The 15865-nt window shown below is 47.5% G+C and overlaps 1 protein-coding gene across 3 annotated transcripts in view; it reads right to left on the reverse strand.

Moving 5' to 3' along the window:
- Positions 1-5013: 5013 nt before the first annotated feature.
- LOC106574299 (uncharacterized) overlaps positions 5014-15865 on the reverse strand; it is a 38894-nt gene continuing 28042 nt past the window's right edge. For all 3 annotated transcript variants that reach the window (XM_082960626.1, XM_082960625.1, XM_082960624.1), the window contains 6 exons: positions 15499-15660; positions 11091-11309; positions 10388-10534; positions 9781-10021; positions 8714-8878; positions 5014-8039 (listed from right to left, as the gene is read on the reverse strand). In XM_082960626.1, coding sequence (XP_082816752.1) covers positions 5014-8039; positions 8714-8878; positions 9781-10021; positions 10388-10534; positions 11091-11309; positions 15499-15660 — 3960 coding nt within the window. The remainder of the gene's footprint in view (positions 8040-8713; positions 8879-9780; positions 10022-10387; positions 10535-11090; positions 11310-15498; positions 15661-15865) is intronic.

Below are 15865 nucleotides of genomic sequence, written 5' to 3' on the forward strand. Positions count from 1 at the left end.
CTGATGCAAGAATCTTGAGACACACTAGAGAGAGAATGAGGTTAGCGTCACACACGCACGGCGCACACACCCCTCCCCTCGTAGCAAACTACACACACATCAGCTTCCTGTTTGAAGTGGTAACTACACAGCAGAACAGAAGGAATCACCTCATCCTGTATCCTTTCTAAGTTTTGCTTCTAGCGCTCTTTGCTCCTGCATACCCCCCCCCTTCTCTCAAACACCTCCCTGTGTGTGTGAGAGAGAGATGGCAGATTTGGAAGTGATGGGAAGTCTAAATATAACATCTTGTGGTTTACCCACCCAGCCCACCCAGCCCACCTTCCCCTTGCCGCCCCCTAACCTTAAATCTGTGCTCAATCTGCGGTCTGGCTACCTATCTGGCTGCTGATGTGTGTGGTGTGTGTGACGTGTGTGTTACTGCAATTCACACTACCCAATGGGCAAAAACTGGTTGAAACGTTGTTTCTACGTCATTTCAATGAGGAAATCTAACTGGATTAGCAAAAAATCATCAACGTAAAGGCATTTTCTATTTTTTTCATCCATTTTATAACCTAAATCCAATGACATGGTGAATGTTTTTGTTGATTTCACATTGAATTCACGTTAGTTGACAACTCAACCAAATGTAAATCAATACTAGACGTTGAACTGATGTCTGTGCCCAGTGGGTAACCTTGTTGTTCACCTACAAAGTTAAAATATTGTTTTATTGTCCCCCAAAATCTCACTGAATTCAATTTCATTGAGCAAAGAATCAAATTAAGGATTTCCTTGCAGAAGTTCAAATGCACTGACAGTAGTGGAACTAATGCACACCCTCACACAGTTGGTCCAGTAGTCAAGAGGAGTGTGTGACCCACCTGGGTGTGCTGAATCCAAGCCTACCCTTATAGACTTAATAACCTGTTACATGATGGAGGATCAGAGTTTCCACTGTCACCTCACTCTCTGCAGGGAGACACACACACTACAAATACACACACAATCCTTAACACACTGAAATATATACTGACTAAATAATTGCAATCCATTTCTCTTTCTGTCCATGTCCTGCAAGCCTTAGGTGATCCTCTAAGACATTTCGGTGTGATTCCAGTGCTGAGGCCCCAGAATAGGACTTCCCCACAGGTCCTCTAGTTCAGAGCCAGAGTGACAGGCAGCAATTACAGTCCTATTTATTCTCTACTAATCCTGTGGTCTGACACTGCTGTTAACCTCTTACATGCTGCTACACACTCCACATCTCTCCACATATACAACATCTCTTCACATCTCTCAAAATATACATCTCTCCAAATATACAACCTCTCTCCACATCTCTCCAAATATACATCTCTCCACATATACAACATCTCTTCACATCTCTCCACATCTCTCCACATATACATCTCTTCACATCTCTCCACATATACATCTCTCCACATATACATCTCTTCACATCAATCCAAATATACATCTCTCCACATCTCTCCACATATACATCTCTTCATATCTCTCCACATATACAACATCTCTCCAAATATACAACATATCTTCACATCTCTCCACATATACAACATCTCTTCACAAATACAACATCTCTTTACATATCTCCAAATATACATCTCTCCAAATATACAACATATCTTCACATCTCTCCACATATCTCTCCACAGCTCTCTTATCTCATCACAATTTAAGGGCCTGTCAGACCTCACCATGGTGAAGGAAATACAAGGTGTAACATAAACTATGTGGCTATCCTAAGCTGCTACCTTTTCCTGGAATGCAGACAGGAGTCTGGTTTAGGTGCAGAGCCCCATCTAGTGGTCAATGTGTAGATGACAGCTTGGTACTTAGAAGAGTTCACTGCTTAATGTGTCTGAAGGGTAGGCCTACATCTCTCACAAGAGTATAGCTATACAGTCTCTTGTTATACATTTAAAGTATATCTATAATCTCTAGATTTAAATCCAAAGGTATTAACAAAGTTGTTTTGTATTCTGTATATAGTATTTGCTGTCTGCTAAGTAAATGTCTGAGAACAGCCTCAGTCCCTTTAGAATCGAGTAGAATGTACACAGTAAGTCTCTATACATCCCTCTAACAATCATGCATCCCTCCAAAGATCATGATTGTTCCCTTCAGTACAATATTTAATTTCAGGCCTTAATGCAAATCACTCTGAGTGTAAATCCAGCATTCTAATGCCTCACAAACCTCCAAAGGTGGAAAATAAATCAATCACCGCCAAACACAACATAGTGTGGAAATGAGACTCTTGAACCCCCTTGAACACAGATTGGATGGAGTGAGGGAGAGAGATAGTCAGGAGGGTCAGGCTGTGTATTAGACATGGTATAATCCTTCCCTGTGCAGGAGGATATTGATTTAGTTAAGAGTCGAGAGCAACAGTGATCCCAGCTTTCCCGTCCACAGGCGTCACCTTGGATATGAGTCTGCTTCACTTCTGAAGGTGTTCAGGATTACCGGGCAGGACACACACAAGCACACACGCGCATAAGCACATGTACTCTCCCTCTCTTTCTCAATGACACCAAAGACAAACTGACTTTCTAAATGTGCTTTATTCTAGCTATTATCAAAAACATCCTTATCGTCACCATCATCATGGTCATCATCATCAATAACATCATCATGGTCATTCATCCTCATCATCATCATCAATAACATCATCATCAATAACATCATCATGGTCATCATCATCATCATCAATAACATCATCATCAATAACATCATCATGGTCATCATCATCATCATCATCAATAACATCATCATCAATAACATCATCATGGTCATCATCATCATCATCATCAATAACATCATCATCAATAACATCATCATGGTCATCAATAACATCATCAATAACATCATCATGGTCATCATCATCATCAATAACATCATCATGGTCATCATCATCATCATCAATAACATCATCATGGTCATCATCATCATCATCATCAATAACATCATCATGGTCATCATCATCATCAATAACATCATCATGGTCATCATCATCATCATCATCAATAACATCATCATCAATAACATCATCATGGTCATCAATAACATCATCAATAACATCATCATCATCAATAACATCATCATGGTCATCATCATCATCATCAATAACATCATCATCAATAACATCATCATGGTCATCATCATCATCATCAATAACATCATCATGGTCATCATCATCATCATCATCATCAATAACATCATCATCAATAACATCATCATGGTCATCATCATCATCATCAATAACATCATCATGGTCATCATCATCATCATCATCATCAATAACATCATCATCAATAACATCATCATGGTCATTCTCATCATCATCAATAACATCATCATCAATAACATCATCATGGTCATTCTCATCATCATCAATAACATCATCATGGTCATCCTCATCATCATCAATAACATCATCATGGGCATCCTCATCATCATCAATAACATCATCATGGTCATCCTCATCATCATCAATAACATCATCATCATCAATAACATCATCATGGTCATCCTCATCATCATCAATAACATCATCATCATCAATAACATCATCATGGTCATCCTCATCATCATCAATAACATCATCATCATCAATAACATCATCATGGTCATCCTCATCATCATCAATAACATCATCATCAATAACATCATCATCAATTACTATCATTTCATTGATTTTGCTCAAAAGCTAAAGCTGTGATCACAAATAAAAAATTCAACATTTGGTCCTTAAATATAATCTAGGCAACATGGTATCAAGGGTTAAAAGAGGATGCTCTGTTGCTACCCACAGAAAACATCAAACAGCACTGGACATGACACCAGGACAAGGGAGGGAAGAAAGGAGGGGGGAGGGAGGGATGGATGGAGGGAGGGAATGATAGATGGAGAGATACAGTAGAGAGAGGGAAAAGTCATAGATGGAGAGAGGTAGAGAGCATCTGTGAATGTCTCTGGAACAGTAGTTAACTACAAAAGCTCTGTGAAAGATGAAAAGAGGATCAGACAGACAGAGATGAAAGACAGGATGAAAGCAGACAGGAGCCAGAGGAGGTGAGGAACGAGGGAAAAGGAGGGAATAGAGAGAGGCATGCATTTACAGGAAGCTAGGCGGAACAAATAAACCCACATCCACAGTTTACGAGGGAGCAGTATTAAGTGTTGCACCAAAAAACACAATTCAGTTACAGAAGTTGTGTGAACATATTGGACCGAAGCTAAACACCACACAACTTGGACAACATAACTACAAGTGGATCAATCGCTCCTATAGTTACTGATCAATATGATGATTAACTTTACAGTGATTAGTAATCTCATACTATGATTAATCATATAATGACAAAATATTACACTTTGGTGAAGAGCGAGAGGCAAAAGGGAGGTGGAGCTGGAAATCAGGAAGTGCCTATCTTATTGGTTGCCTTAGAATTGGCCAACTAACCCTCCTCCAATCAGCAGCAAGATGCAACGAGCCCCACTGCTATCTTTGTCATCATCGTCCTCATCCTTTCTGACAGCTGTATCGTCCCTCCCACTGTGTGCTACCATTATCTTTCCACTTCATCTCTCTTGCTTGCTCCAACAATCACTGACACAGATATGTATCTATATGTTTGGACTTCAAATATAAACTGTGATTCTACTCTAGCCTGCCCTAGTCACCACAGCCATAGATATACAGAGTCTGCCAAACTCGGTTTGAATCGAGAATTTTGGCATGCCATGTTGGCAACAATAGTTAAAACCTAGTCGCAAGTCATGGACTGTTTGGAGGATAGTTTGTTGAACTCAAATCTGCAGTACCCTATTCCCTACAGTGTGCTACTTTAATTGGGGCATGGGGTGTTTTGTGACACAACCTACACAGTATATCTGGGCCGAAAAGTCCATCCTCCAATCAGATCATTTCCTCCAGGACCATCACATGTTGGCAGGCAGTTTTTCTCTCAGTCCCTATTAGTGTTTCCCTGTCTGAGGCAGCTAAGGGTCCTTCTTGCCCCCCTTGGGGGAGGCGGAGGGAGCAGAGGTGGCTGGGGGGCAAGAGGTTTGAGGGAGGGAGGTGGCTGGGCCTGGGACCAACTGAGTGGGTGGGAGGGTGGTAGTGGAGGTTTGGACAGGTGTTACGGCTGTGGTCAGCTTTGGAGCATGACTGGTGTAAGGGGTACAGGTAGGTGTAGGGACAGGACCTAAAGGTTGGCTCTGTTTTGGGGTATGGGTTGATGCAGGTTTGGGGGTGGAGGATTGTTTTGGGGTATGGGTAGGTACAGGTGGGATTGTGGGGGTAACAGAACATTTAGAAGTGGGTTTTGGGGAAGGGGTTTGGACTAGGGTTTGGGCTGCTGGGGTCTGTTTTGGGGTGTGGGCTGAGCCTTTTGTTGGGGCTTGAATTGCAGCATCGGAGGCGATGGGTACAGGAGTAAGAGAATGCTTAGATGTGGGTGTTGGGGTATGGGTGGAGGTTTGAACAGGGGCTATATGTGAGGTATGTTTGGCAGTATAGGTAGGGGGAGGTTTGGGGGTTGGAGTTGAGGGTAGGGCCTGAGTTTTAGAACTGGTAGGTGTTGGGGTTAGAGTTTGGCTTTGCATAAGGGCAGGTGACGGGATAGAGATAGGAGTGGGAGGTTTACTGGAAGAAGGGGTGGGAATCAAGGTTAAGTTTGGAGCTAGGGTGGGAGTGGAGGCTGGGGTGGGAGTGGAGGCTGGGGTGGGAGTGGAGGATGGGGTGGGAGTGGAGGCTGGGGTGGGGGTTGCAGTTAGGGTTTGGCTCTGAGTGGGAACAGGAGTAGAAACAGGGGTAGGGGGACGATTGGAGGGTTGAGAGAGGGTAGGGGTAGGGGTACGAGTCTGGATAGGGGTAAAGGCTTTAGAGGGGGTAGGGGTGGGCCCAGATAGAGGGTAAGGGGAGGGCTTGATTAGGGGGCTCTGAAGAAGAGTGGGAGAGGAAGGTGGGGAAGCGAGAGAGGACTTGCGCCCATGGGTTTGTGGAAGTGAGAGAGGGGCACTGACAGAGGAGGGAGGGGGAGTGGAGGAGGGAGAGGGGGAAGAAGAGCGAGGGGGAGGTGTAGGGATGGGTTTGGACCAAGGGGTTGAGGTGAGGGGGAAAGAGGTGGTTACAGAGGAGGGAGGGGGAGTGGAGGAGGGAGAGGGGGAAGAAGAGCGAGGGGGAGGTGTAGGGATGGGTTTGGACCAAGGGGTTGAGGTGAGGGGGAAAGAGGTGGTTACAGAGGAGGGAGGGGGAGTGGAGGAGGGAGAGGGGGAAGAAGAGCGAGGGGGAGGTGTAGGGATGGGTTTGGACCAAGGGGTTGAGGTGAGGGGGAAAGAGGTGGTTACAGAGGAGGGAGGGGGAGTGGAGGAGGGAGAGGGGGAAGAAGAGCGAGGGGGAGGTGTAGGGATGGGTTTGGACCAAGGGGTTGAGGTGAGGGGGAAAGAGGTGGTTACAGAGGAGGGAGGGGGAGTGGAGGAGGGAGAGGGGGAAGAAGAGCGAGGGGGAGGTGTAGGGATGGGTTTGGACCAAGGGGTTGAGGTGAGTGGAGTAGTTCCGGCAGAGGGAGGGATGGAGCAGGGGGGAGGAGAGGAGGAGCGAGATGGGGGTGTAGGGGTGGGTTTGGGGCGAGGGGTCAGTGGCAGGGCTGGGATGAGGGAGAAAGGAGTGGGAGCAGGGGAGGGGGTGGCAGAGGAGAGGGGGGTTTGTTTGGGGGAGGAAGTGTAGGAGGCCAGGGGAGAAGCTGATATGGGTGTGGCTGCAGGTACAGCGATGGGATGTGTGTGTGTGGCTGTGTGTGTGTGTGCAGGGCAGTGTGTAGAGACAGGATCAGGGAGGGGCTGTATAGAGCCCAGGTTCTGTGCTTGTATCTGTGCATTGAAGGGGGGCATGTGTAACCGTTGTGCTGGGACTTGTACTGGTAGGGGAGTAGTCAACACCCCCACACTGCCACCCCTGGCTAGCTGAGTCCCAGCCAGGAACGAGGCTGGCAGCAGGTTACCTCCAGAGGCCTTCCGCTGGAGAGGGGGGTGAGGCTGCATGTTTGCCCAGGATCGATGAGGCAGGGTGGGCTGCGAGGCGGAGAGGAGCCTGGCCTCCTGGGTGAGCCTCCCCAGTGCAGGCAGGCCCTGGTTGCTGCCTCCTCCGTGACGCAATAGCGCCTCCTTGGCCCCATGCTGGCCAGCCATGGAACTGCAAGTGTCTGACATGACACTGGTGGCTGCAGTTGGATTCAGGTGGTAGAACAGATGGGGTGTGGTGGCCCCTCCTACCTTGGGGATTCCTGGGGTTCCACCCATCACTGAAGAGTGTTCTGGGTGGAGGCGGAGACTGTAATGCAGGGTCTTTCCTAATTGGACCGACGTGGAGACAGAGGAGGCCGGTGTGGGTGGGGATTGAGCAACAGGGGGTGATATCACACCTCCCGGGGGGGCCATGGGGAAGGGCGAGGGGGAGGGGAAGGCAGGAAACCCCCCTCTAGGGGACAGCCCCCCCATCCCTCCTACCCCCATCATCCCAATGAGGGAACTCACAGAGGGGCGCAGGGGCTGCAGGGCAGGGGGCCGCGGGGGGGAGAGGGGGAAGGAGACGGAGGGCGATGGAGAGATGGAGGGGAGGAATATAGCGCCCCCTAGCACATGCTGCTGCTGTAGCTGATGTTGAAGCTGCTGCTGCTGCTGCTGCTGGTGCATGAGGGCGATGGCCACGTTAGTCGTAGCGGCCGCCGTCTGGAGCGGAGCGTGGATCAATGGAGCCCAGATCAGTGGGTGGGGCATAGGGGAGACCGTACCACTTCCTCCCGTGGCCCCTCCCCTTCCTGCAGCGGCAGCAGCGATGGCCTCCTGCATGGCTGGCATGCTGTCGTGTTTAACGATCTGCTGAACCAGCATGCTGTCACAGGAGCCCAGCCCCCCCATGCCTAGCCCCGCACCCCCTCCTCCTCGACCCCCACGCCCCAAACCGCTGCCCCCCGCCATGGAACCCGCCTGGGACGGCTTCCTCATCAGGATAGAGTTCTTCCTACCTGCAGAGGAGAACAATGAGGAGAGAAGAGAACAGAATGAAACGATCAAAACAGAAAGAAACTGATGGAAGGGATGGTTACTGTTCCTGTCTGACACAAATGGAGGAAAACAAGAGCAAGAAGAAAGTGGTAGAAACTAAAGTGAGGATCAAACAACACAGTTGTAACGATGCTGACAGGGCTGAGTGGCTGATTAAAGATCACAAACAGAACCAGGTATCTGCTCCGGCTCTCTGTTCTAACAGCGCTCCAACTTTTTCTAGCAGTTTCTGTATTCAATTCAATTCAAAGGGCTTTATTGGCATGGGAAACATATTTTAACAGTACATAATAAACAAAAGTGAAATAAACAATGCACATTTACAGTAAACATTGCACTTACTAAAGTTCCAAAATAATAAAGACGTTTCAAATGTCATATTATGTGCAAATAGTTAAAGTACAAAAGGGAAAATAGTTTCTCTCTCCCTTAACCTGCCTTGAAGGGCTTCTGCAACTGTAAGGTCATTTACAAAGCGCTTTAGAAACAAAATCTGAATTGATTCGAAAAATGCTATTCACTGGCAAGGTCTCTGCACAAAGCGCTATGGAAATGAAACTGAATTGAAAACTGAGTCATTGCAAGTAATGGACCGATTGGCAGGTGCTTGAGCCAATCGGGAGAGGCTTAGTACCGATGCGGTCCAACCGGTCGGCGGCCACCGTCTCGAAGGCCCGCCTCATCATGGGGTGTTCCTCCAGGACCTCGTTGAAGCTGTCCACGCTGAGGGAGTAGAGACGACAGTACGTATCCGCTCTGACGCTCGCTGTCCTCCGGCCCCGAGTCAACAGACAGATCTCTGAGAGAGAGAGAGAGATGGACAGAGAGAGGAGGAAGGGCAGGTGTGGATAAAGAGGGAGAAAGGAAGAGGGGGGAGATGGACAGAGAGAGGAGGAAGGGCAGGTGTGGATAAAGAGGGAGAAAGGAAGAGGGGGGAGATGGACAGAGAGAGGAGGAAGGGCAGGTGTGGATAAAGAGGGAGAAAGGAAGAGGGGGGAGATGGACAGAGAGAGGAGGAAGGGCAGGTGTGGATAAAGAGGGAGAAAGGAAGAGGGGGGAGATGGACAGAGAGAGGAGGAAGGGCAGGTGTGGATAAAGAGGGAGAAAGGAAGAGGGGGGAGATGGACAGAGAGAGGAGGAAGGGCAGGTGTGGATAAAGAGGGAGAAAGGAAGAGGGGGGAGATGGACAGAGAGAGGAGGAAGGGCAGGTGTGGATAAAGAGGGAGAAAGGAAGAGGGGGGAGATGGACAGAGAGAGGAGGAAGGGCAGGTGTGGATAAAGAAGGAGAAAGGAAGAGGGGGGAGATGGACAGAGAGAGGAGGAAGGGCAGGTGTGGATAAAGAGGGAGAAAGGAAGAGGGGGGAGATGGACAGAGAGAGGAGGAAGGGCAGGTGTGGATAAAGAGGGAGAAAGGAAGAGGGGTGAGATGGACAGAGAGAGGAGGAAGGGCAGGTGTGGATAAAGAGGGAGAAAGGAAGAGGGGGAGATGGACAGAGAGAGGAGGAAGGGCAGGTGTGGATAAAGAGGGAGAAAGGAAGAGGGGGGAGAGAGTGGAAAAAAACAAGATTTTGTTGAAGAAATTGTGAAATTGAAGAACTGATTAATCTAATTCACAACCACACCTTTCCCCTTCCACTTCCCTTTTTCCTCACACTGTCCTTACCCTAACTCGTCCCTCCCCCTTCTCCCTCCTCTCCTCACCCCCAAAGTAGGACCCGTCACTGAGTTTGGTCTCCTTGTTTCCGCGGGTGAGTATGCCGACTCGTCCGTGTTGAATGAAGTACATCTTGCGTCCCACCGTGCCCTCCCGGATGATCAAGTCATTGGGCTGGAACACCTCGAAGCGAAGCTTGGTCAGCACTGCCGTCACAAAGTTAGGGTCCGCGTTAGCAAACAGCGGCATGTGAGCCACCAGGCTACGGCAGTTAAAGCTAACTATCGCCTGAGAGGGGGAGAAAGAGAGGGGGAGGGAGGGGAGAAGTGAGTTAGAATGCACAAGAACTGAATTGTATCAGTACGTTTTAATTTTCTTTAATGTAAAATGTGTTTGAGGCAGTTTGAATCGACTGGTTTGAGCAGGTGTTTTTTTAGTTACGCTATAGCTAGCTTTCGTAACTTGTAACTGTGTGTGTGTGTGTGTGCATGCGTGGCTCGTGCGTGTGTGTGTGTGTGTGTGTGTGTGTGTGTGTGTGTGTGTGTGTGTGCCTCGTGTGTGCGTGTGTGTGTGTGTGTGTGTGTGTGTGTGTGCCTCGTGTGTGCGTGTGTGTGTGTGTGTGTGTGTGTGTGTGTGTGTGTGTGCGTGTGTTACCTCCTTTAGTGGTTCGCTGAGTTCGCCCAGTATGTTCTCCTCGTCAAACATCTTGCCCTGGAAGCGATGTTCGTAGTACTCATGAATCCTCTGACGGACATCTGCAGGGAGCTTATGGAACGACATGTACTGCTCCACCTGCTTATACTGGAACACAACATCAATACAATGTCAATACAACGGGAATACAACGATACAACGTCAATACAACGTCAATACAACATCAATACAACGATACAACGTTAATACAACGTCAATACAATATGAATACAACGTTAATACAATGTCAATACAATATCAATACAACCTTAATACAATGTTAATACAACGTTAATACAACGTTAATACATTGTTAATACAATGTTAATACATTGTTAATACAATGTTAATACATTGTTAATACAACGTTAAAACAACATTAATACATTGTTAATACAACGTTAATACAACATTAATACAATGTTAATACAGCGTTAATAAATGCACACACACACACACACACTATACTGCTTCACTACAGTATAATACACACTTGACTGGATGAGCGGGAAGAGTGTTTATGAGTGGAGTATGGTTCCTTTACCATTTCCTTCCTTTGAGGAGTCATCAAATTAATTTGATGAATGGTAGGATAGAGAGAATAAGGGACAGAGGAATGGAGAGAGAGATGGAGGGAGGGATAGAGAGGGTCCTAATCTCTTACTTTCTCCTGGTACTGTCGTCGTGAGGAGTCCAGGGACTGTATGAGAGCGGTGGCATGGCCGATGAACATGGCATAGCAGGTGGCACCAATGATCATACTGAGCATGGTGAGCCACACGTCCGTCATGCCCTCTGGAGCCTGGGCACCGTAGCCAATACACAGCATGTGGCTCATCGCCTTGAACAGAGCATAGGAGTACTGGATCCCCCACGTATCATTCTGGACGGAGAGAGAGATGGAGAGAGAGCCCACATGTCATTCTACACAGGGAGTCCGAGACGAAGAGGGAGAGGGAGAAGAAGGTGGAAGAGACGGAGGGAGGGAGGGATGAGTGGTACAACACTAGTTAAGGTAATAACTACAGCCTAGGCTAAACACTGTAAAGTGCTGGGTGGAGTTGCTCATTGCTTTTCCACTTCCTGCTGTGTAAAACAGACTACTAACAGGCACAAAGCTAGAGGAAAATAATAGTAATAATAATTAAATTGCCCTAAAATATGTTATAAAGCCAGTGTGTGTTAGCCAATCATGCAATGAAGCATATTTATCTCAGGCTGAGTGTGTGTGTGACTGTGTTTGTGATTGCTTGTGTGTGTGTGTGTGTGTGTGTGTGTGTGTGTGTGTGTGTGTGTGTGTGTGTGTGTGTGTGAGGCCAATTATATCCTCTTCTGTTAAATGGTCCTGCGGGTGGCGCATGGCTTTCTCTGTGGAAAACACTCAGCATCAGCTGGCCTAGCAACAGTCACCCCGGCAACCACTGAGCAAACTCTGCCGAGACGGGAGTCAGCGAAACACACAGCCGTGTGTGTGTGTGTGTGTGTGTGTGTGTGTGTGTGTGTGTGTGTGTGTGTGTGTGTGTGTGTGTGTGTGTGTGTGTGTGTGTGTGTGTGTGTGTGTGTGTGTTCATATCTCCATCTACTCCATCTGTAGGATGTTTAAGTTGAGAGATGTTTTATTGTGTTGATAGTCCCTTTTATTCCAACCAGACATGCTGCTACATGAACCAATAAACTAACACAGAGAGCAAACAGCATCACCAATAAACTAACACAGAGAGCAAACAGCATCACCAATAAACTAACACAGAGAGCAAACAGCATCACCAATAAACTAACACAGAGAGCAAACAGCATCACCAATAAACTAACACAGAGAGCAAACATCATCACCAATAAACTAACACAGAGAGCAAACAGCATCACCAATAAACTAACACAGAGAGCAAACAGCATCACCAATAAACTAACACAGAGAGCAAACAGCATCACCAATAAACTAACACAGAGAGCAAACATCATCACCAATAAACTAACACAGAGAGCAAACAGCATCACCAATAAACTAACACAGAGAGCAAACAGCATCATCAATAAACTAACACAGAGAGCAAACAGCATCACCAATAAACTAACACAGAGAGCAAACAGCATCACCAATAAACTAACACAGAGAGCAAACAGCATCACCAATAAACTAACACAGAGAGCAAACAGCATCCAACGTGGGGATACACACACACACTCTCTCTCTGTCTACACACACACACTCTCTCTGTCTACACACACTCTCTCTCTCTCTGTCTACACACACACACTCTCTCTCTGTCTACACACACACTCTCTCTCTGTCTACACACACACTCTCTCTCTCTGTCTACACACACACACTCTCTCTCTGTCTACACACACACTCTCTCTCTGTCTACACACACACTCTCTCTCTGTCTACACACACTCTCTCTCTCTCTCTCTGTCTACACACACACTCTCTCTCTCTGTCTACACACACACACTCTCTCTCTGTCTACACACACACTCTCTCTCTGTCTACACACACTCTCTCTCTCTCTCTCTCTCTGTCTACACACACTCTCTCTCTCTGTCTACACACACACTCTCTCTCTACACACACACACTCTCTCTCTGTCTACACACACACTCTCTCTCTGTCTACACACACTCTCTCTCTCTCTCTGTCTACACACACTCTCTCTCTCTCTCTGTCTACACACACTCTCTCTCTCTGTCTACACACACACACTCTCTCTCTGTCTACACACACTCTCTCTCTGTCTACACACACACTCTCTCTCTCTCTCTCTGTCTACACACACACTCTCTCTCTGTCTACACACACTCTCTCTGTCTACACACACACTCTCTCTCTCTCTCTGTCTACACACACACTCTCTCTGTCTACACACACACTCTCTCTCTCTGTCTACACACACACTCTCTCTCTCTGTCTACACACACACTCTATCTCTCTGTCTACACACACACTCTCTCTCTCTGTCTACACACACACTCTCTCTCTCTCTCTCTGTCTACACACACACTCTCTCTCTCTGTCTACACACTCTCTCTCTCTCTCTCTCTGTCTACACACACACTCTCTCTCTCTGTCTACACACACACTCTCTCTCTCTGTCTACACACACACTCTCTCTCTGTCTACACACACTCTCTCTCTCTGTCTACACACTCTCTCTCTCTGTCTACACTCTCTCTGTCTACACACTCTCTCTGTCTACACACACACTCTCTCTCTGTCTACACACTCTCTCTCTCTCTCTCTCTCTCTGTCTACACACACTCTCTCTCTCTCTGTCTACACACACACACACACTCTCTCTCTGTCTACACACTCTCTCTCTCTCTGTCTACACACTCTCTCTCTGTGTCTACACACACACTCTCTCTCTCTGTCTACACTCTCTCTCTGTCTACACACACACTCTCTCTCTCTGTCTACACACTCTCTCTCTCTCTGTCTACACACACTCTCTCTCTCTGTCTACACACATACTCTCTCTCTGTCTACACACACACTCTCTCTCTGTCTACACACTCTCTCTCTCTCTGTCTACACACTCTCTCTCTCTCTGTCTACACACTCTCTCTGTCTACACACTCTCTCTCTCTCTGTCTACACACACACGCTCTCTCTCTGTCTACACACTCTCTCTCTCTCTGTCTACACACACACTCTCTCTCTCTGTCTACACACATACTCTCTCTGTCTACACACACACTCTCTCTCTGTCTACACACTCTCTCTCTCTCTGTCTACACACTCTCTCTCTCTCTGTCTACACACACACTCTCTCTCTCCCTGTCTACACACACACGCTCTCTCTCTGTCTACACACTCTCTCTCTCTCTCTCTCTCTCTCTGTCTACACACACACTCTCTCTCTCTGTCTACACACACACTCTCTCTCTCTGTCTACACACACTCTCTCTCTGTCTACACACACACTCTCTCTCTGTCTACACACTCGCTCTCTCTCTGTCTACACACACACGCTCTCTCTCTGTCTACACAACCCTCTCTCTCTCTCTGTCTACACACACACTCTCTCTCTCTGTCTACACACTCTCTCTGTCTACACACACACTCTCTCTCTCTGTCTACACACACTCTCTCTCTCTGTCTACACACTCTCTCTGTCTACACACACTCTCTCTCTCTCTGTCTACACACTCTCTCTCTCTCTGTCTACACACACACACTCTCTCTCTCTCTGTCTACACACACTCTCTCTCTCTGTCTACACACTCTCTCTCTCTCTCTCTGTCTACACACTCTCTCTCTCTGTCTACACACTCTCTCTCTCTGTCTACACACACACACTCTCTCTCTCTGTCTACACACTCTCTCTCTCTCTGTCTACACACACACTCTCTCTCTCTCTGTCTACACACACACTCTCTCTCTCTGTCTACACACTCTCTCTCTCTCTGTCTACACACTCTCTCTGTCTACACACACACACTCTCTCTCTCTGTCTACACACACACTCTCTCTCTCTCTGTCTACACACACACACTCTCTCTCTCTGTCTACACACTCTCTCTCTGTCTACACACACACTCTCTCTCTCTCTGTCTACACACACTCTCTCTCCGTCTACACACACACTCTCTTTCTCTGTCTACACACTCTCTCTCTCTCTCTCTGTCTACACACTCTCTCTGTCTACACACACACACTCTCTCTCTCTGTCTACACACACACTCTCTCTCTCTCTGTCTACACACACACACTCTCTCTCTCTGTCTACACACACACACTCTCTCTCTCTGTCTACACACACTCTCTCTCTCTGTCTACACACACAATCGGTCCACTACCCCGTAATCAGTACAAACACACAAACACAATATCAATAATGTCACACACTGTGCACACAAGCCCTCCATTTGTGAGCGGGTCAACATTTCTCTCCATGTCTCAGTACCCATGTAACAATCTCACCACCTTGTTGTTCTTGGACACCCAGCAGTCGAGAGCAGACAGACAGACAGACAGACAGACAGACAGACAGACAGACAGACAGACAGACAGACAGACAGACAGACAGACAGACAGACAGACAGACAGACCGACAGACATGGTAACTCACCACCATGTTATTCTTGGAGACCCAGCAGTCCAGGGGGAAGTCCTGCAGCATGGGAACCAGGAACTGTAGACATCCGTCCCAGTGGCACAGCAGCAGCATCATACCTATCAGGTTGACTATCCTCACCATGGCACTGGCCAGGTCATAGGTCATATGGAAGATCTGGAGGGGGAGGGTTTGACATCACTGTAGTTTATTGACGTCTTGGGCACCTGTTATGATAGTTGCCTTTTCCCCAATGAAGAGATAGATCAGCTGCCCCCCTAGCGGTCTCTCATTCCCCCTCTCACCTCCCTCTCTCCTCTCACCTCCCTCTCTCCTCTCACCTCCCTCTCTCCCTCCTCTCTGGCATGTTCCACTGACTGCC

The sequence above is a fragment of the Salmo salar genome, chromosome 02, assembly GCF_965601325.2.
Source record: "Salmo salar chromosome 02, fSalSal1, whole genome shotgun sequence".
Taxonomy (NCBI): Eukaryota; Metazoa; Chordata; class Actinopteri; order Salmoniformes; family Salmonidae; genus Salmo; species Salmo salar.